Here is a 23,279-nt window from a genome sequence, read left to right as displayed (position 1 = left end):
TTTTGCTTATAATTATGAAATATGCATTCAAAATAATTATCGAGCATTGTAAAGTGCTTATTGTTAGTGTTCACTTTAACTAGTCAATATTAGGTCGACCATAAGAAGTTTTTTTTTTCAGTTCAAAATGTTCAAAATAACTTAAATATTGGCATTTTCTATGGCTAACCCTAATAAATAATGAAAATCTCCCAAAGGCATTATCACCATAAAAGTCAGCAGTTCTCAAGTATGTAAACTAGCCTGTATACCTTGAGCCAGCTTTATCCATTGCTTTCTACATAATAAAAATCCATTGAATGTCTAAAAGCACAAAACCGACAACAAAAATTTATTAAATACTGGAAAGCCTAAAACTGATATGTAGTTAACTATACTCTCCTAAAGATGGTAGGTGATGTCCAAAGTCAGTTTTAAAAGGCTCTGTACACTGTGACATTTGTGTAGGTCTTTTAAAACCAATCTGGGTGAGAAGTCCATTTGGTTTTAAAATGAAGTCTAAGTGTTTTCCTTGTGTATTATATTAAAATAGTTTACAGAGCCTCTGGGCTGAGAACGTAGTTTGGTTGGTACAGTGCTTGCCCGGCATGCACACAATCCTCTTTCAGTCCCTAGCTCTGCATAAACCAGGCATGTTGGAGACAAGATTAGAGACTCAAGGCTATCCTCAGTTACATAATAAGTCTGATGTCAACCTTGGATACATAAGAAGCTGTCTCATATGAGGTGAGAAGGAGAAGGGAGATAGAGAGAAAACTATTATCATTGTGATAGAATAATGAACGTAATGGCTTTATTGAAAAGCATAGTATTACATAGTTTTCTTACTAGTGATAATTTTACATTTTAAAGTTGAGATACTGAACCATTCTTTTGTTGCTCTAAAATATTTTTAACTATAATTATATAGTAGGCGGTATAATTTTAGTATTATCTAATGCTGAAGCTCTGTATTCAGAGAGCAGCATCTCCATTTACAGTCTGGAAGAAACTAATAGCTTTCAGAAAGTAGTTATTTTCACATATGAGACAGTTTGATTCATGTCAGATTAAATTATGAGTTTCTGAGCAAACATGTTCTTAACACTCAAGCAAAAGAAAAGGAAAAATGTTTTTCCTGTTTCATGTTCTTTTGTCTAATTTAAGGGAATACAAATATTATGTCTGATTGATATTTGCCCATGTATTTGAATACTCTCTGAACTTGTAACTCAAATGTAAAGATGTACATGTATTGTTTTAATTATATGGATATGTATGTGGGTGTATGCATGAGAGTGCAGGAGCCCACAGAGGCAAGAGGGAGGCAATGGGTGCCCTGGAACAGGTGTGATAGATGGTTATGAGCTGCTCAGCATGTATGCCCTGCATTGAACTCTGGTTCTCAGTGAAAGTAGCAGTCTCTCCAGTCATTTACCAAAATTTAGTAAGACAGGAAGAATTTTTAAAATTTGTTTGGCGTTTCATTAGTAAGGTAAACATTGGATATTGTGGTTCTGATTATTATTGATCATATTAAAGGAACATGTATCCTCTTTAGGTTAAACCAATGATGAGAAAAATAGCAATTTTGAATTTTTAAAAATATTACTAATATTCAAAGAGTATCTACTACCTGATGAATGGATAAATTGTATGATATACATACAACTGCAATGAAATACTATGCTACCTTTCAAAAGAAGAGCGGCTGGGGACTCTGCAGGCGAAAGTGCTTGCAGTGCAACCATGATCTGATGCAGGCTTAGGAGCCCATGCTAGCAAGAGATCCAGTGTCCAAAAGTTGTCCTCAGACCACTACATTCATGCCTACACACACACACACACACCACCAACACCACCAACGACAAAAATATATTTTAATTTTTCACTTGGGATGGTGATATATGCTTTTAATCCTAGCACTTGGGAGGCAGGGACAGGCAGATATCTGAATTTGAAGCCACCCTGATTTACAGGGCAAGTACCAGGGCAGCTAGGCCTACACAGAGAAACTCTATCTCAAGAACAAACTAAATAAATAATTTTTAATTTTAAGTTGTAACATTTTTATATTTGTAATAATATACCTAAACCCAGAGGGCTTCACAACAAGTGAAATTTACCAGGCTTAGAGAGAAAAATGCTGTATGATTTCATTTGTATGTGGACCCTTGAAAAGAAAGTTGAATAAATAGAACCCTTGTACTAGGACAAGGTGAGAGGAGAAATGGGAATAATTGGGTCCCGGGCTACAAGTGTTTAGTGCAGATGAGTAAGTCTATAAAGATTTAAAATATAGCTTGAAAACTAGTTAATATTATCACTGTGAGACTGGGTTTAGCTCAGTGCCGAATGAGGCTCAGCATCACAGAATTAATAATAGTGTGTATTGAAAAATATGTTAAAGGTGAGCTTTTAGGTTCATTTATGACTCATATATACTAAAAGCATACATAGAAGATTATGGATATACCACAACTGCTTATAGTGGTCATTTTGATATATTTATATATGAATCAAACATTTTGAACCTCTAGCTAAGTGAATGGTAGAATACTTACTATTATGGATAAGGTCCTGGATTCAATCCCCAGTAATGTGATCAGTCAGTCAATCAATCAGTATGATTCATTTATTTTCCCTCAAGTTATCTGAACCAGAAAGTTGTTTTTCTGTAATACTTTAAAGTCTTGGTGAGGGGTGTGTGTGTGTGTGTGTGTGTGTGTGTGTGTGTGTTTAAGATTATTCATTAGAAGCTGGCCATGGTGGCACATATCTTTAATTCCACCACTGCAGGAGGCAGAGGCAGGTGAGTCTCTGTTCCAGGCCAACAAAGGTTCCATAGTAAGTCTTTGTCTCACAAAACAAACATTATTCTTAGATTGTGCATAGTTCTTTTAACCGTTTCAATTGCTGGGTTATCGGTTGATCTTTTCAGAATAGAAGAAAGAGTGATCCTTTTCTCTGCTTACCTTTTCATTTTTGATAGGATCGGAAACTCCATGGTACAGCGCAGCAACTGCTACAGGATAGCAAGACAAAAATAGAAGTCATCCGGATGCAGATTCTTCAGGCCGTCCAGACCAATGAGCTGGCTTTTGATAATGGTGATGCAGTACACTTAAATTTTGTTGTCTTTTACAAGCATAGGGTGCTAAATAAATGTCATTAAAAAAGAGGCAGTTGGGGCAAGAGAATCAGCTTAGCAGTTAAAAGCACTTGTTTCTCTTGCAGAGAACCTGGGTTTGATTCCCAGCATATACAACAGTTCACAACCATCTCTAACTCCAGTCCCAGGGATTCGAGACCCGTTCTGCCCTCTGTGGACACCATTCATGCATGTGATGCACATACATAAATGCAAGCAAAAAAAAAAAAAATCCACACACATAAAATGGAAAAATAAATCTTTAAAAAAAAAAAAACTTTTAAAAAGGAAACGAGGCAATCACGCAGGGTTAAAGGGGAAGAAAAGTTTCGGTTTGGGAGGTTTTGTTTACTTTTACTTGGGATGGTTGCTTTCAGCTATTTGCCCTTTGTCTTTCATATGTAGAACATATTTCTATATTTCAATAAGCAGTCAGATATTTTTACCTAATGCTTTAAGAAGTGGGTGGCTATTTAAAAGTATTTTTTTGTTTAGCATTTTTCTTTTTCTTTCTTTTTTTTTTTTATTTTTATTCCAATGAGACTTTTGAGCTAGTTGTTAAAAGTAGAGCCAGAAACTACAATTGTCTTTCAGTATCTTCAGATGGGGTTCAGGTCCCTAGTGGATCCCCAGTTCTATGGATGCTCAAGTCGTAATTGGAATAAATTATAATATCTGCAGAGAATATTTGTGTATCCTCTCATATACTTTTAAGTCATTGGGGGTTGGTTATCATAACTAGTGCAATGAAAACATGATATAAATTGTTATACTGTTTAGGAAATATTGACAAGAACAAAAGTCTTACATTATCAGTACAGACTCGGTGTTTCCTTCAAACACTTTGTTCCAGGGGTGGTTGTGTCCCTATTTGCTAGTGTGGATATCCACTATGTTTCTATCTCATTAAGTTATATATAGCAGTATCCTCAGATCTAAAGCCTTTTGACAGATGTGTGATTTAGATGTGTAATGGCTGGCTAAAACAACATTCTATATTTTAACCTTTTATTTCTTATTACTATTGTGGTTATATCAATATTTCATTTCTTTCTCCTGATTTTTTTAACCAGTACATTAAATTATGATTCAATTAATAGTAAATTTTCTTTCTTTTTTCTCCTAGCAAAACCTGTGATAAGCCCTCTTGAGCTTCGGATGGAAGAATTAAGACATCATTTTAAGATAGAATTTGCAGTAGCCGAAGGTGCAAAGAATGTCATGAAGTTACTTGGCTCAGGAAAAGTAACAGACAGAAAAGCGCTTTCAGAAGTAATTTTAAAAACAATTTTTAGCCGTTTATTATGTTATTTGAAGAATATCCTGGCTTAAATGACAACAATATCTCTTTTCCTAACAAGGCACAAGCGAGATTTAATGAATCAAGTCAGAAGTTGGACCTTTTAAAGTATTCACTAGAGCAAAGGTTAAATGAGCTCCCCAGGAATCACCCCAAAAGCAGTGTCGTCATTGAGGAGCTTTCACTGGTTGCGTCACCAACCCTGAGTCCACGGCAGAGCATGCTGTCCACGCAGAACCAGTATAGCACACTGTCCAAGCCAGCGGCGCTAACCGGTGCGTAGAATGTAACTGTCTTGGTTTTGATTATATAAGAGTATGGATTAATAGTTGGAGTCAGAGGCATATGTACAGGACCTTCCTTCAATTATATTTTAGGTTCATATAGTAAACTTTACTATTTGCTGGGGCTGATGGCACAGCATGTAAACTTAGCTACGTGGGACACTGAAGCAGGAGGTTGCAGGTTCAAGGCTTGCCTGGACAGCTTAGTAAAACCCTGTCTAAAAATAAGGATTAATTGGTGGGAACGTAACTTGGTAGAACAGTGCTTGCTTAGCACACACAAGGGCTCAGCTCTGAAAGAAAGCTTTCTAAGAGGCTTGTAATATAATACACAAGCATTATTATCACTGTCAAGTTCTAGAACATTTTCAGCATCCCTAAAGAAAACCAGTGTCCATTCAATGCACTCTTTTTCCTAGGCCCCAGCACCACTACTTAGGTTCTTGTCTTATCTAGCGGTTTCATGGAAATGGGCCTTCCTTACATATCTGGCTCATTTCACAGAGCACACTTATTCATCGTTTGACTGAATGATGTCCATGTTATAGTTTTATAGCACGTTCTGTTTTGGTACTTAGGTTCTTTTTTACCAGCAGGATATTGTGAATAATACCTCTCGAAGCTTTTTTTTGAACACCTGTTTTCATTGTAGAAGGACACATCTAGCAATGTGCTTGCTCGGTCATATGATTCTTTTGTATTTAAAATTTGAACAGTCATCAAACTTTGACATGTGTTATGTAACTTAACATTCTCCAAAACAATGCATGTAGAGGTTCTTTGCATCCTCACAAGGACTTGTTATTTCCTTTGCTGTTGTTGTTTTTCAAATTATTATAGCTATGCTAGTAGGGCCGTTATTGAAAGTGGGGTAGAGATTCCTGGCTGGTTTTCTGGAGCTGTCTCTATTTCTTCTTTTACTTCTGTATGTGTTTCAGTTTTTGGCTCTGTTTTATCTATGCATATAATTGTTATATCTTTCTCATGAATTGACTTCTTTGTCTTTTTATAAAAAAAAACAAACAAACTGATGACAAGTCTGACTTGTCTGATATTAAATAGGACATCTCCAGACTCTCCTGTGTTTACTATGTGAAGCAAATATCCTTTTCTGTATTAATGAAATTTATATTTGGATATAATATGAATCTTGTTGTTAAGGTGGAATTGGATCATTTTAATATCTTATGTCAGTGTCTTATAACTATATAGTTTTATCCATTTATATTTATAATAGCTGCCAAAATATATAATAATTCTAATGATAATTACTGGAAATTATGTTAAACTTTATAAGCTTATTCTATACGCTTGCCTTTACTTCAGACATATATATATATACAACAGATTCTAGGTCATCTGCACTTCTGAGAGATTCATTAGCCTCCATTCTCTGAGACAATTTAACAAACTCATGTAGGACTATACTTTCCATTACAGCTTTATTATAAAGAATACAAATTAGACTCAGACAAATACCACATGTTTTATCTTACATGGCGAACAGTATGTTGTATGTGCATAAGAGATGAAACCAGAAAAAGGATCATGAGAATGGATAAAGAGCTCTTAAGAGGGTAGAAGAAGAGAAGAATGAAAGATATGTAATAAAGCAGAAGAGGGTGAAATGAAGGGAACCAATCAGGGGGCCAGGAAGCACTGGGAGGGAAGTGAGCAAGCATGAGGTACAGTCACACACGTGTTTGAAAAGGCTGGAACAAAGCTCATTAGTATGCTAACCTACAAAAATAATTTAAAGGTGGGGGGAGGGGAGTGGGATGAGCCAAAGGCAAAATGCAAGCCCTCGGAGGTCCTTAAACAGGGCGCTCTGGTTCTTAGGTCAGTAAGTATCTTTCACCACCCTGGCAGTTCTCTTGAGCTTTAGATGTCCTCATGTTATTGGGACTTTAGTATGTGGGTGTGACTGAATGAATCATTACCATGTGAGGGAAATTGCCCTGCATAGGAGGTCAGGACATCAGTTTTAGATGACTCAAAGTCCCAACCCCTAATATTATGATTAGTCTTTCTAGGAATGTCTTCCTCCCTTATGAAGCTGTCTAGAGACCTACTGTGTGACACCTTGTTAGCATAAATTCCAGTGTGGTCTGAGGCACCGCTTTGAGTAACAGAAATTTCTATACTGACAATGGTTCAAAAGGTTTAGATTTCCCTCCCATAAACTAAGGGTAAAAACCTTTTGAATAAAGCAAAGGCGCTTACTAGAGAGTGAAGCCAGCCTGTGCAAATATGAGACCCCTGTCTCAGAGCATAATTGAGAGCCTGTGAGATGATTTTACAAGATGTCCTATGGTATACAAACACATGCATGCATACTTACATGAATACACAAACAGTCCATCAGTTAATGTAATTTAAAATTTTTTTAAACAAAACATTTGCCTCTGCCATTTTTCTATATGGTCTACAAATGATATTTTTTTCTATGATATGACCTCTTTGTAGATTTTTCTAATCTTATTCTCTCATTTGTCTTTTACTTATTAATTAGTTTTAATTAATAACCTGATTTTCTTAGAGACATTATAATAGGCACATACAGAATTTGTACAAGTAATAGATCCTTCATAAGCCCAAGTTCTATGTGTTCATCACTTCCCCTGCTACTAACATCTCAAACTAAACTGGCACAGATGTATTTAGGTGTACAGTTTTTTCCCGTCTTTTTCTCATTTGCATTTTAGGGGTGTAATTTTTGGATGCAGTCACTCAGTATACCAAGATGGCACTGGACTTATGGTAATACTTTTGAGTAGTAGGGTTATGGCATGCATCACAGATTTTTTTTTTTAGTTGGTGAGTCTGCACTGGCACGTCATTATGATCTGAGGTCCATAGTATATAATAGTTCACTCTCTGTGCACATTTTCCAGGTATAGATAACGATGGTTATCTGCTATTATATTTCCCTTCTGTACCTGTCAGTCCCTACCTTGTCTCCAATCTACAAGCCTGCCTGGCAGCCCCTCACATTTTTGTTTGTTTGTTTGTTTAAATGATTTTGTTCCTCTCCCTTCCCCCAGGTTCTGGGACTATAGATATTTACCACCACTCCCAGCTCTACACCTTGCCTTTTTCCGGGATGTCATACTTTGAGTTATAAAATGTGTAGCCTTTTTAGAGGTGCATTGCTGTGTGTGCATGAGTATTTGTGTGTATGTGCATACAGTCCTGTGTATGAGTGTGAGTGCATGCATGCTCACATGTCTATAATACCTACAAAAACTGCTCTAAACAGGTGCAACTTCCCCTTTCTGATATTTTAAATTACATTTTTGTACATGATTTGCTTATTAAGAGGTTACGGTGGTTTTAGGTATTTGTCTTAAATCATAAGTGAAGTTTCAGAAGGAATTATAAACCAGAAACTCCTGGTATTCATCTTAGTATGTGCTGTGTATGTCATTTGTGTCACCTGTTCACTGCTGTCGTCTTTGGTCTTTCTAGCTTGTGTCTTTTCACAGAAATGTAAACAATTTTCCTTAACTTCCCTTCTCAGCAGCTTTCATGGTGAAGACTGTTTTGGATTTTGTTTTTATGGGGGAATCCCATTTTTTGCTTTTGTACCATAGTTTTGTTTTCTATAGAATTTATTGACATTTTCTCTCAGCATAGTGGTGCATGCTAGTAATCCCAACCCTGGAGGCTGAGAAAGGAGGATCAAGGGTTCCAGGTCAGGCTGCGTCACATAGAAGACCTCATTTTCAAACAGCAATACCTGTTGCAATACTGAATTGGGAAAAAAGTATTTACTTGTTCTAATAGAATTCATGGCTACTGCTTATGAATACATTTAGTTCTTAGATTCACTTGTGTTACATTTTTGTATTATGGTTTATGAAGGTGAAGATTATGCAGTTTTACCCTATTTCTAATGTGGTTATAAGCAATTGTAATTATGCCATCTCATAAAATAATAAAACCTCTAGATATTTTAATAAAGATCTTAACTCCCTCTGGAATTTTTTGCCCTAAATGAAAGCAGGTGGTAAGCATTGTCATGTCCTGATAGATGGAAATTAATGAAATATTTAATAAGCCACCAGGATTTGAAGGAGTAACCAGATGTTTTCAGTTTCCCCAGGAAACTTTTACAGCTGAGTATTTACTGGAAATAAGGAGAGTTTGCTATTACAACAGCAGTATAAATAAAACACAAGCACAACAAGTTGTTTCTTTAAAACTAACAGAGAAAGCGTAGCCACTCTGCTTAAGCTTCTCTCGTTGCTCCACAACCTAACACACTGGGAACAGAGATGGAGACTGTTCTTCTTCCCACCTAACAAGTCTGCTACTGCTAATTAGTCTGTGGCTCACCCGTCCTAAGTACACAGGTTAATGGCTTTCTTAGGAAATACATTTCTTTGTACCATTGTGATCAGTACTCACTTTTTAGGACAGTATTACAGGAGGGTTTTAGGCATCAGATATACATATTGAATGTGGTTTTGCTCTTGTTTCCGATGAGAAAGCTCCTGTTATCCTCGTCGCTGTTCTCCTGTATGTGGTGTTATTTTCTTGCTGCCTGCAGTGTTTTCTGTTTATCACATTTTGAAAAATTAAAACATAAACTTTACAATTCTTTGACTTGGTATTCATGAGCTTCATAAAATTTTGAGAGCTTTAAGCCAACTTTTAAAAATACCTATTTGTTTCCTTTTTTGTTTGCTTTTTATCAAAAGTGTCAGTTGAACTTACATGGTTCTAAGTCAAATCATAATTCACATATGGGTAGTGCTTTTCCCTGGTGTCTTAATCCTTTCTGATGCTATTGTCTTTAAGTCAGGCAACCTTTTCTTTTGCAGTGCTCAAACAGCCACCAAGTCCGTCAAGTGCATAATTGTTAAATTTTAGACAAATGTCCTTTCTGTCTCTAGAAATTTTGTACTTTGGAACTTTTTCATTTCTTCGATGTCTCTTTTCAACCTTTGAACAGATGGAATATAGATGTAACTATTTTGATGTCCTTGTCTGCTAACTGTGACATCTACTTCAAGTCTCTTATTAAGTCATTATGTGTTAATATTTAATGTAGTGATACAAAACAAACTCACCTGATAATCTTTGATTGGCTGGCAGGCATTGCAGAGTTTGCCTTGCCAAGTAAGTATTCTTAGCTTTGTTCTAGGGTGCAGCTACATAGGAAGAGTTTGATGTTGTATGTATAATTTTTAGGGTCTCTGTGTACAAGATTGTCATGTGGGAGTAATTAACTTTTACTATTGTAACACAAATCTTTCTGAATACTCCCTGTAGTGTGCTGTGAATTAGAGGTTTTTTCAGTTGTGGTTGGTGGGATCACTGTTCCTACATGTATATAGAGAGTGTTGTTCTTTCTAGTCTTTTCTTAAGGTCTCCTTCCCTGCCTCTAGTATTTCATTCTCAGACGGGCTGGCTAGTACCTGAGTGAATGTGACAGAAAGGAACATGGAGATCTAAGGATATCTCTAGCTGTCTTGGCCTCCTTAAGATTTGGATTCCGCTGAAGGCAGCATGTTCTAGAAAGTCTTGGGACCATCATAGGATCAGCCTAAGTTAGGACTTGTTTCTCATCCTTCAGGGACCACTGACCCTCACTGCCTGTGACCTGGTGTCTTTCAACACTTCCATGGCTTGCTTTGATTGCTTGGTGTGGGTTTGTTTTGTTTTGGTTTGGTTTGGTTTTCGCTAATTGTTTGAATTGGGGAGCTTTGCTCCTACTTCTTATTTAGAAATGCAAGTTTTACAGTTTCTTTTTAGTAACTAAAACCTGTAAATATTAAATTTAATCATTTAAACGTATAACGACAGTTTTACTAAATAGTCTTCTTGAAGTGTTTGTACTGTTTAAAATGTGAACAGCAAGGCAACATTTTTTAAGTATTATTTCAAATTTTATTTATAAAATAAAAGTATCTATTGTCTTTTTTGATTCTACTATGATTATGTTTATCTAAGGGAGTTGTTAGCTTTGATTCAAGTTGTAAAAATATATAAAATTAATAATTATGTTATATATTCACAAGTTATAGCACAGCCCAGATTTATTCTGTGCTTCACTAGATGCATCACACTAGTGTAGTTTATTAAGCATTTATTCAAAAATAGACATTTTCCTCATCTCTTTTTTCAAAGATATTAAATGCTTTTAAAATCTTTTTTTACAGTTCAGTCGTTAACCCCCTCCAGGTCTGCCCTCCAACAGTTCCTCATCCTGTTCCTCTCCCCTCCCCCAAGAAGATGTCCCCATCCCTCCTCTTACCCCACCTCACCCCACCTTGCCAGGCTTCCCCACTCCCTGGGGCCTCAAGATACTTAGTCTCTCAAGGGTTAGGTGCATCTTCTCTCACTGAGGCCAGACCCGGCAGTCCTCTGCTGTATGTGTGTCATTGGCCTCACATCAGCTGCTGGGTGCTGCCTGGTTGGTGGCTCAGTGTCTGAGAGATCTTTGGGGTCCAGGTCAGTTGAGACTGCTGGTCTTCTCATGGGGCCACTCAGAATTCTTTATATCTATTCCCAATGCTGGTGTTCTCTAGCCATGTAATTGCATAATCTTTGATTATAAAAGGAATGTTCTTTTTTCTAAAAGATTTACTTACTATTATATGTAAGTACACTGAAGCTGACTTTAGACACACCAGAAGGAGGGCATCAGATCTCATTACAGATGGCTGTGAGCTACCATGTGGTTGCTGGGAGTTGAACCCAGGGCCTCTGGAAAAGCAGTCAGTTCTCTTAACCCATGAGCCATCTCTGCAGCCCCCAAAAGGAATATTCTTATATGTGTTTTTATTTAACTTAATTTGTGCCCTAGAGTTAGCTTTGGTAAGAATTGTTCTTCTGTTGTTGTTTTAATCTCCTATGATACCCAGGCTGGACTAGAAGGCTCTGTGAATCATAGGCTATCCCCACAGTTCTAGAGTAGCAAGTATATCCTACCAATCAGACTGGTGCTGGTTTTTCTTATATAGAAATTGTTGCTGTTGACATAATTAAGGGTTTTCAGTTGTTTAGCTTAAGAAGGGTCATACTTTCCTCACAGATTCTCTGTACAAAGAGTTTTTGTCACATTAGCAAATCATCCTCTTTTTCCTTTTCTGAACAGATAACAGACACGACTTTGTATATCACGATTGTTTTTCTTATTGTATATTTGTTTATTAACAGGTACTTTGGAAGTTCGTCTTATGGGGTGCCAAGATATCCTAGAGAATGTACCTGGACGGTCAAAAGCAACGTCGGTAGCACTACCTGGGTGGAGTCCAAGTGACAACAGATCGTCTTTTATGAGCAGAACCAGCAAGAGTAAAAGTGGGAGTAGTCGCAACCTCCTGAAAACGGATGACTTGTCCAGTTCAGTAACCATACTTTTAAAGTCTTGCCACACATTCGAAGGGCCTTCTCATGGGAACAGGCAAAATGGGAAGTGTCCACACAGGACCAAAGAGCTCAATTGCCATTATTTTACATTTTTAAAATTTATAGTAGGAAAAAAACAAACAAAACGTATTTTACTTTATTAAAAATGAATGAAACTACATGATAAATAAAAACATTTGAAAGAATGAAACCCTGAATATCACTCTTTTTACCAAAATGAAGAGCTGTAGACACTGAGATTTTTCCTCCTGGTAGATTCCATCTTGGTTGTTTTAATGGTTTGGTGACCAGTAAAAACTGAACTTGTTAGTGAATGAGATATGTGCTGGGATAGACAGCATTTGAGATGGGCTGCAGTCGGTGTTGGGAAAAGCAAGAGTAAGGCTTAGGAGCATGCTGAGGATGTCACCGTATATATTGATAAATAAAGCACACCTAAACATACAACTAGGAGGGAAGGCAGGGGACAGGGCAGCATTCTGGAGGAGCTCTCTTGTGTTTAGAGGGAAAATGGGAGAGGAATAAAAGTGAGAATCATTTGAGGCAGTAAGTTCTCTATCTAACAAACTCAGTAGAGGACAATAGATGACTAATGTAGATACAGGAATAAGCAGGATGGGTGATACATTCTTAAATATGCAAAATAGCACTTAGTGTTTGTTTTTATCAAAACCAATAGATAATTTCATTGATACTAAAGAAAGCCAATTAAAATACAAACAGTTCAATATTGATTATAAAAACATCCTTTTCAAAGTGTCTTCAGTTTCTTCATGCTATAAATTAGTGATAATTGTCTTTTAACAGTTTAAAGTTTTTAACCCAACTTAAAATTGTAATTACAGATGATGTTTGTGCTGTTTTGAAGCTAGATAATACTGTGGTTGGTCAAACTAGCTGGAAACCCATTTCAAATCAGTCGTGGGACCAGAAGTTTACACTGGAACTAGACAGGGTAAGATCAGGACTTCTTACTTGAAATTAGTGTTATTTTTATTTATTGGAAGTCTTTTAGAAGTTTTGTTTTGTTGTTATTTTGTGATGAGACAGGGTCTCACTAAATGCTCAGACAAGCATGGACCTCCCTGTATAGGTCAGGCTGGCCTCTACCTCAGAGATCCTGCAGTATTATATTCATATGCCAGAAGTTTATAAAGTTAGAAGTGTGTACATATTTTTTATGTTTCTCATCTGAGGGATTGTACATAAATTTGTCTTTAATACATAGGTATATATCTGATTGTTTAGCAAATAGCTATAATGTGCAATAATTTGAAAATGTGTAGTTTATATCAACTAGAAATGTTGCAGTGGTGAAGTCACATACTACAATATATGTGTGTGCTTTTGCCTTGTTCTGTATTCCTTTTTCTGTATCGCCTCAGTTGGCTCAATCTCCAGTGTTCCTTCCTCATCCTGTATTTGGAATTCAGTGCCCAGCCACTGCTGTGCTCAGCTATTGAGTAATATACAGTCTATTTGTATATTGTGTAGTGAATTGTATGTTGAGTAATATTCAATCTATTTACTGAAGTGATTCTTCTGTCCCAAGATTTGTATACTTGATTTTGAACAGAGCTCTTACACTTCATTTTCCTAGCTGCCATTCTGTCAAAATGTCTCTCATGAATGATGTAAATAACTAGAATTTAGGCTGTGTCTGTATAACGGAAGGCAGCACACTACATTTAAATCTGCAAAGAACTTTATTTTAGATTTAAATCTATCCATTGATCTAGGAGAAAAATACTCAGCCTTTATTGTATTGTGAGCTAAAATAAAGTAGTAGATTTTACTATTTAACATGGAGATCAATGTTATCTATCATATTTTAAAGTTATAGATACCAGTGAAAACATGTATATGGTAGCTGTGGAAGTGCTGCCAGTTACCTCTAGCTTCTGTCTGTAAGGTGCTTCTAATTTATCTGATTATCTTCAAAGTAAACATCCTGGTTTGGGCTTTTATTGTCTCAAAATTATGTCTGCCAGTTAACTTTTACAGATATACATTTTCACTATTTTACTAATCTAACTAATCTCTGTATCTGAGCACCAGTCTGATTTTCAGCAAATGTTTTCATCCTAGAATTTATTCTCAGTTCAGAATCATTCAGTCATTATAATTTACTATTTAATCAAATATTTATTGATTACTTTTGCATCCCGGGACTTCCAGGTACAGACTGACAAAAAACAACATAAACTAGTCTCTCAAGTTCTCTTAAGAAATTTATACTTCATTGGCTTTTCAGTATCTATCTCATTAGTTGCAGGCTTTACTATTACAACAGAGCTATCTGTAATAGTCTACTATCTCATTTCTAAAACATATCTTTAGCCCAGTGATTCCATCTTTTAAAAGATAACTTTGCTAGACTAAGGTATATGTGCTTCATGGTAGCATGCATGGAAAATTCATATAAAGAAACCTGACCTGATTTATGTAAAGAATAAATGTGATGGAGAAGAGATGAAGGGCATGTACATTGTTAGGTATCTCTTCAAGAGATAGAACCGTAAGGTAGGGAGAGAGGTGAAGCAAATTATGGGAGTAGGAATAAAAGAAAATGTATGTGGAAAATGAAAGGCAAAGTGGATGTGAATCCACAGCAAGGAAATAAAAAAGAAAATATTATCACAAGAGCTTGAAAATAATTTTTTTTGGAGAAGGATAAATTCTAGAGTTCCTCTGGTTAGAGATCAGAAGTCAATCCCATCCATCTGTAAGACCATTCTTTGTATTTATACTGATCAGCTTATATATGCCAGGCATTTTATAGAAATACAGTTTACGGAGATACATAGCTACAGTATAACTCACAGGCTTATTAATATTCACTGATTTTATATTCTGTGCCAAGCATCATCCTTGATGCTGGAAGTAATTGGTCAAAACAGAGTCCTATAGAGAAAGAAGATAAATAGTAAATAGAGTTTAAAATCTGCACAGAAGTGAGGGAATAGAACTATATTATAGGGGATCAGAAGTGACTAAAAAGAGCTATATAACAAGGGATCAGAAGTGAGCTGTATAACAGGATCATCTGTATTACAGGATCAGAAGGGAGAGACTATTTTACACAGAGGAAATCACACTTAACCTGAGACCTGGTGTGGGGAAAAGTAAACATATTGCTAAGATCCAAAGAGTATGCTCAAAAAAGGAAACAGATAACTCCCTAACACAGATAGGAGCTTGATGTGTTGCCAGCAAAACAAACCCCTGTGAGCTAGAGGTATGATGTGAAGTAAAACAGCAGAGGCAGAGAGGTGCCACATTACCAGTTAGTTACAGGCTATGAAGTCGAGGAAAGTAAGAGATCATTTTGTTGTTGCTGTTTCTTTGTTTTGTCTTGTTGGGTGTTTTGTTTTGTTTTGTTTGGTCAGGGTCTCACTTTTAGCTCAATTTGATCTTAAACATGTAGTATTCTTGCCTCAGATTTTCAAGCAGTGTAATTTCTCCCAACCAGAATAATGTTTCTTTAGCCTTAGCAAGGCTTTGAGATAAGGCTGTTGATTTGAATCTAATGGAAAATATTATTTGAGTGATGGGAAACTAAATAGTTGAATGTTCAGTTCCTCTCCCTCTCTCAGACAAGTTTCTCTTGTAGTCTTGGCGTACTGCTTCTGCCTACCACCGCGTCCAGCCAAATCTCATCTTTTATTTCAAAGTCTACTTAACATAAACAAAATTCTATTGTAGAAATTTCATGCTTTGTGGAATGATCATAAGAGAGAGGCTAGGGATATGGGTAAGTTGCCAAACATTTGTCTAGCATGAGTCTTTAAGAATATTAAAGGCTGGAGAGATGACTCAACTGTTAAGAGTGCATCCTACTCTTCTAGACCACACAAGTTTGGTTTCCAGCACCAAGTGAGGCAGCACACAAATGTTTGTGGTCTCCAACTTCAGATCCCAGATTTCTCATTCCTCTTACCATCTACTAAATTTTCTATATCTTGGTTTTAGGTAAAGAAGTCTCTTTTTCCTGATAGTGTCTATAATGAAGCTACCCTCAGTTCCATTCCTTATTGTCTTGAAATCTTATTCCATTTCTTATCCTTCCTGTCACCTATATTAACCTCATTTATTGTCACCTCTGATTTTTATTGCATGTGTTCACATTCTTCCCATTGTTTAAAAAACAAAAATTGGTTGTTTTTTTTTTTCCCTCTTCCTAGTTCTTTGGTTTCTTTCACAAAGATTTGAAAGAGATATTTATGCCCATGCACTAAACTGAAGTGTCTATTACTGCTCTAAGTTCATAAAAGACATGTGTAGTGTCCCATATAATCCTCAGTAATCTTATAAGATCTGTACAGTTATTCTAATTGTTTTAGAGATGATTGTGATTTTGAGACTTGAAGTAACTTTTCAAAGACCCACAGCAAAAAAGTGTCAGAATTTATACAAACTTTTGCACAGAGGCAAGTCTTTCTGAGGGAAGGCCTTTGTTCTTTTTCACTATAATTAGCTGTCTTGTTCTACATCTGCCCATCATTTTGCTAGAGTAGATTTATTTAATTGCACATTATAGTAATAATAATAAAAATTAATGTGTTTTGAGGTTAAGTTGGGTGCTATGCCTGCATTTCTATAGTTTTCCCCAAATGGTTGATACTATTGAGTATGCTTTATAAATGAGCAAACCAAATCTGAGAGTAGCTACAGTGACCTGTCCAAGTTTCCAAAAATGTATAGTGTGGAGCTAAAATGGAGCCTACTTACTATCCAAACGCCTACTGAGTTTGCATCCACAGGATAATTAGTTCTGGTGTCCGCGTTTTTAACTGACTGTACTTGCCTAATATAACTTAGCTCATGTACTCCCCTCCTATATATCGGACTTTTAGTGCTAGCCTATAGCTTTCAGAATGAAGATGTAATTTCTTTTCGGATCAAGCAAAACCCTCATGGCCTGTGTCTGCCCTTTTATCCTTATTTTCCCTATAACAGTATAAACTATTTGAAAACTTGACAATTAATTAGATTTCTCATCTTTTTCTCCATCGCATAAGTTATTTTATGTTGGTATTCACAAGTATTAATAGGGTAAATATGAATAATTTATGCAAAAGCAATAATTAAAACTGAAATAAAATAGTTACTGGAAAGGAAAGCTGGCTCAGTGGCTAAGAATGCTTCCTACTCTCTAAGGCACATGAGTTTGGTTCCCAGTACCACACTTGGCTGCTCACAACCACCCACCACTTCAGGTCCAGGGGATCCTCCAACATTTGTCTCTGAGGGCACCTATATACATATGTTTACATAAACACATACACACACACCCCACACACCCACACACCCACACACACACACACTCATGAATAAAAATAAAGGTTAAGATTTTTTTATTTAAACACCTAAAAGCAGTTTCTCTCAGCCTTTATGATTTTTATTTCAACTCATCATAGCTTGAGGATACGACACTATTGATATCATAGATTCCTGATAAGCACATAGCAACTCTGGGAAAGAGGGGCAAACTTGATTTGAAATGTATTGTTTCTTACATATTTCATCACAGCTCATACAGCTAACTCTAATTCTCCATGTCACATATGTTATTAGAAAATCATTGCTCTAAATCATTGTTAAGGCATTTTGAAATGTCTTTTCTATCTCTCTGGTCTTTAAATTTATACTCAGCACTGCTCTTCATTACTATAAGAGAAAAAAATTAGAAGTGTTTCTTGCATTAAAGGTCCTAAGATTGATAGGTTAAAAAAATAAATCATTTTCAGCAAAATAAAAAGCTTCAAATTGTTTTGTGGAATCATAAAGCTGAATTCTACTCAACATGAGCTTGAATCTAAAATCTGAAAATAGGCGAGGATATAATCATGCTGGATGAGCAGAATAGATATGGGATTCTGAGCTAGAGCATACAGTTGATATTAAATACTTAAAGAAGTAATAATAAAAGTGTTTGAAAGCTTGAGTGCTACTGGATGATAAACCAGATAGGTGGACTTTTAAATGAGTAAAAGCATGGCTAGCCAGCGGAGGCAGAGAATAAAGTGATTGGTCGTTAGTTGATGCTCAGGCACTTGGGGAAGAGAACTAATAGAACTTCCTAAGAATAGAGAATGCAATGTTTAAAATTGAGGATGAGTTAAAGAAATTATATGGAGTATAACACAAAAAGAGTTTTTAAAGAATTATGACAGTCAAGACACATGGACAGAACAAGAAGGGCAGCACACTAAGTTTAGAATAAAGGAATGTAGGGAAGCCATTGTTTGAATTTTCCAGAGTCAGTAACTAAGAACTTCAGATTATAGAATTCAAGTTTCTAGCAGAATGAGTAAGATACCTACCTCTAAAATGCAGAGAGAAGGCTGGAGTCGGTTGCAGCAGGGTTATGACAAATGAATGTTAAATCTGGCTTTGATGGAGCGAGTTGGACGACCATGAGGGAAGAACCAGGAGGAAAGTCTGCCCACTGGTTCTGTTTGGGAAATAGATTCAGATTTAGATGTGGGAGCAAAAAGTGTCTAGTCAGACGACAGAAGAATGAACCCTTTTTTGTTATTGTTGAAAAGGAAGCTTGGTAAAGATTTCATTGCAGCAGGATGGAGATGCGGTGCTAGTAGTAAAACTGCATAAAGTGGGTCTGGAAGCTCTCATGAGTTCCCTCAAAAGCAAAGGGGTTCCCAAGCACACCAGTCTTCTCAGCAAGTTACTCCTCAAGCCATTACACTTCTACCTCAGCTACACAGACAGCTGACTCAGTGCCTCTTGTCTTTTTCTAATTCCTTACTCAGACTCTGCAGTTTTCTTTGATTCTAAATTCAAATTCACAATAAAGCAAAGTGAAGCAGGAGCTGCTATAGTTATCCCGTATTGCCAGTTCGTATGTAACTCAGATCCTATTTCCCAGACCTTTTGAATTGTACTTTTACTCTATCCAGATGACATTTTTCCTGTCATTTCAAGTTTCCTGTAAGCCTTTGCTCTACAGAACTCACCTGTGGGTTACACTCTAGACAGTGGTGGCATCTCTGTCTAGAAGCCGTCGTTCTCGATGGTGCTTTGCAACTACCATTCTATCTCTAGCCAACTTTCCTAAATGACACTGGATGTTAGGGGTGACAGAATCCTGAAAGTTCATGACATAAATTATACTGAGAGTGTATCTGGGTCATAGATAACCTCTCAGTTTTGGGAAGAGTATCCACAGGGAACAGTACAAAGTAACAAAAAGTAAAGGTTCTTGTCTCTGAAGCCTTGTAGAACTCCAAGAGACTTATCTTAGCTCCGTGATTTCACATTTCATACCAGATCTTAGATTTCTATTTTGTTTTTTCAATTTGACATACAGACTAGACATAGGGGGAAAGAAATCAGTTCACACGTTAGTTTTCATAGAGTTGCTAGAATGGATAACTGAAAATGAAGTGGCAGGGTCTGCCTTCCACACAGTCCCACCACTTCATCCATGTGAAGAGCAGACAGTAGTGGCTGCATCACTGGCATTTGTGTCCCTTCGTCAGGCTGCTTCATCTGTAACCCTCTGTCTCAGACATCTTGATCCTTAACAAGTCTTCATGCTCAAAATAGTGGGGGAAGAGAGAAGGCCGTACACCTCTAGTCCCCTGATTTTGGAAAAAAAAAAAATCTACCAATCCTCAGCATGTTCCTCCAGTTTATTTCTAGAAAGTACTTCAAGATATTGCAACTTTGTGTATGTGTGTGCATGCATGGGTGCGGGTGCTCTCAGGTATGTGAACCTGCATAACATGCAGGCACCAGAAGGGAAGGTCAGGGTTACTGCTCTGTCCCGTTCCACCTCTTCTTTAGAGACAGGTCTTGTCACTAAACGTGGAGCTCATCATATTTTAACTAGACTTGCTGGCAAGAGAAGCCCATCAATCTTCCTGTTAGCCCTTCCCAACATTAGCACTGCAATTACTGGCTCCCATAGCCACCCTTGACAGCTCGGCTCTTTGTGCTGCCAGGCATGGATGGGCTCTTAAGCACTGAGCCATTTCTCCAGCCCCTAAAATACTTGCACTTCTAATGAATAGAATATAAATAGTATTAGTAATCAATTATGAATATACCACTGGTAATCTTAAAATACTTATATTCTCATGGTTTTAGTTTCAAGGTATTTTTGCCATACTGATTATGAGTCAGAAATGAGGCAAAGTCCTGGAATCATATCAGAAGTTTTATTTTCTGATTTTTTTCCTCTGCTTGCAGTGAGTCTGTATTAGCCAGACATTGTCACTATGACAAAAACACATGAGAACAACCATCTCAAAGGAGGAAAAGTTTTACTTTAACTTATAGTTTCAGAGTTTGGAATTCACAGTCATTTGTCCCAGTGTTTTTAGACTCAGCATGAGACACACATTATAGTGGAAGCACATGAAAGAAGATAGCTGCTCACCTCTCAACAGCCAGCCAGAAGCCAAGAAAGACAGGATGGGATGCCAATATACCTTTCAGCTGTACACCCTCAGTGGCCTCCCTTCCCACTAAAGCCCTACCTCTTCAAGTTTCATCCACTTCCCAGAAGCTCTGCTGTCCCCTGGGATAAACCTCAGCATCCTGAGCAGGGACGCTCAAAACCATGTAATAATAGGACTTCTGCAGATTCTGTTTTGCCTTATGTTTATTTCATGTTGCAGTTTTATAAATGTTTTCATTTTTGTCAACTAGTTTTATCATTTAAAGTAAAAATCTATTATGTATACTAGGGACTTACATAATAAGATGCTTATTTTCACAAACTGAAAATCTTTATATAAAAGAAATAATTTATTGTAGAACCTAAAGGCAAATCATTTATATCGCATTGTGGGTAATCTGCATAATTCCTAGAAACAAAACAGTAGAAGAGTGCTGTTTTCTAATTAAAATGTACATAAATTATAACATTGCAGAAATCAGTTCATGACTTGATTCCAACTTATAAACTGTTGTCTAAGGTATATTTAGTAGTAAGTTGTTAAAACTTTAAGTATGTTTTTTCATGTTTTCTCATTTCTGATGAGCACAATATATTCTCTTGTGTGGCCCAAGAGTGGGTCAAAGACATGGGTTTTCAGAGGCACCCAGTAAGACATCTTAGCATTAGGCCACCAGGCAATGGCATGTGAAAAGGAAAAAGCTGAAAGGTTGAGATTCTAAATGGAAGAGGAGTTTCTGTAATTACTGATTGTTCTCACTGTGGGTTCTGGCCTTGAAACTTTAGAAATGCATTAGCAGAAATTATCTGAATATAAGTTTAAGTTAAAACTGGAAAAAGTAATATATAGTTTAAAAACATTACAAAGTTTTGTTTTAAATAGTGTGACTTTGGTGTGTAATTTGTTTATTGTATTTGTAGTTCATATATTTTGTGATAATTTATTCAAGTGTGTGTCCAATGATGTCTTTTCTGTTTGTTTGTTTTTGTTTTTTTTTAATTACCTTAGTCACGTGAACTGGAAATTTCAGTTTATTGGCGTGATTGGCGATCTCTGTGTGCTGTAAAATTTCTGAGGTTAGAAGATTTTTTAGACAACCAGCGGCATGGCATGTGTCTCTATTTGGAACCACAGGGTACTTTGTTTGCAGAGGTAATACATGTATTTTATTAATGTGCATAACCACAGTAGAAATTGTATGTGTTATCAGCATGATGTAGAAATGGCAAGAGTGTTAGGCTGAGAGACAGATATGTTGAGCTCTTGGCTGCACTGCTGCATAAGGACGTGACCTTGAGGAAACTCATGTCTCCTCTAGGTCTGTGTTCTCATCTGGAAAAGGAAGGGGTTGGACTGATTGTAGCTAAGGTGCCTTCACGTTCTCCAGCTTAGGAATCTAGTAGATTTTAGTGAATCATAGTCCATTACAGTGTTGATAGCAACTTGTATTTTCTTTATTGCAGGTTACTTTTTTTAATCCAGTTATTGAAAGACGACCAAAACTCCAAAGACAAAAGAAAATTTTTTCAAAACAACAAGGTAATTACTAAGGATTAAGCATAGTACTTTATGTATAGAAAAAATCCAGCTCATAATTTGAAAGTAATTGTGCTTTCTTTCTTCTTAGTTGTTCATTTCTAGCCATTTTTAAATGAGGACTGAAACACGTCCTTAAGTGGAATAACAGAACACCGTGCTTTTGTTTTATTTTCAGTCAGTAGCCTATGTGACCTCAAAGGGTGCTGTCTTTAAGGACGTCCTTAAAATGATTCCCCTGCCTCCGTTTCCCAAGTACTTGGACTATGGGCACATACCGCCATGCCTGACTTTTTACTGAATTTGAGTAATAATCAACTCACGACTCTTACCATCTCCCATCCACTCTGCTTTGTGAGCTTATTTGAAGCATACTCATATATCACTAAGACTTGTTGTTCGTCATAACAGATGACTTAAACTTTAACCACATGTAATACTAGAGTTAAAAAAGAAATCAAACTCTCGATCTATTTTTAAAAACTGTTTGTGCTATTTATACGTGCTTGTAATAGAAAACAAAATAGTTAAAAACTAGGTTTTAAGTTACAAATTTGTTCTTCATAAATTCTAAACTGATGAATTATGAATTTCCCTAATTATGGTTTTCAGTAATGTATAAAGAAACTACTTATCCTACTTTCGTTATTCACTATGTCTACAGGCAAAACATTTCTCAGAGCTCCTCAGATGAATATTAATATTGCCACTTGGGGAAGACTAGTGAGACGAGCTATTCCCACAGTAAATCATTCTGGCACATTCAGCCCTCAGACTCCTGTGCCTGCAACAGTGCCAGTCGTTGACGCACGCATTCCTGATCTAGCACCTCCGGCCAGGTACTTGTCTTAGAAGGCTTGAGTGTATCTTCCATAGCCATTGCTAGGATGTCTAACGTGCTGTGTTCAGTCTCAGTCTTTCCAAGTGGAATTGCAGAACTGTTGCTCCTTATTTAAAAGAAGTTAGTTTGCTTTTATTTTGCAGCTACATAAAAATAAAGACTTTGATTGCAGCTTTGGTAAATTGCTTTGTCTTCTATAAGTGACTCTACAGTAACCAAATTGGACTTTGATCTTGAACCTGAACCTCCTCCAGCCCCACCTCGTGCTTCTTCCCTTGGAGAGACAGATGAATCTTCTGAATTGAGAGTTTTGGATATACCTGGACAGGCAAGGCATTCTAAACATTCCTTGTATAAGTTCTTCTTAAAATAAAACCATTAT

At 36.6% G+C, this 23,279-nt stretch overlaps 1 protein-coding gene across 1 annotated transcript in view; it reads left to right on the top strand.

Annotated features, from left to right (window-relative positions):
* Pkn2 (protein kinase N2) overlaps positions 1-23,279 on the top strand; it is a 91,103-nt gene that overhangs the window by 48,419 nt on the left and 19,405 nt on the right. Inside the window, exons 4-12 of the mRNA NM_178654.4 lie at positions 2,972-3,089; positions 4,257-4,402; positions 4,492-4,705; positions 11,882-12,067; positions 12,940-13,049; positions 21,529-21,672; positions 21,984-22,059; positions 22,721-22,895; positions 23,099-23,225. Of these exons, the coding sequence (NP_848769.2) occupies positions 2,972-3,089; positions 4,257-4,402; positions 4,492-4,705; positions 11,882-12,067; positions 12,940-13,049; positions 21,529-21,672; positions 21,984-22,059; positions 22,721-22,895; positions 23,099-23,225 (1,296 nt within the window). The remainder of the gene's footprint in view (positions 1-2,971; positions 3,090-4,256; positions 4,403-4,491; positions 4,706-11,881; positions 12,068-12,939; positions 13,050-21,528; positions 21,673-21,983; positions 22,060-22,720; positions 22,896-23,098; positions 23,226-23,279) is intronic.

Source organism: Mus musculus, chromosome 3 (genome assembly GCF_000001635.26).
Source record: "Mus musculus strain C57BL/6J chromosome 3, GRCm38.p6 C57BL/6J".
In the NCBI taxonomy this organism is placed as follows: Eukaryota; Metazoa; Chordata; class Mammalia; order Rodentia; family Muridae; genus Mus; species Mus musculus.
This window is presented reverse-complemented; position numbering and strand designations above follow the sequence as displayed.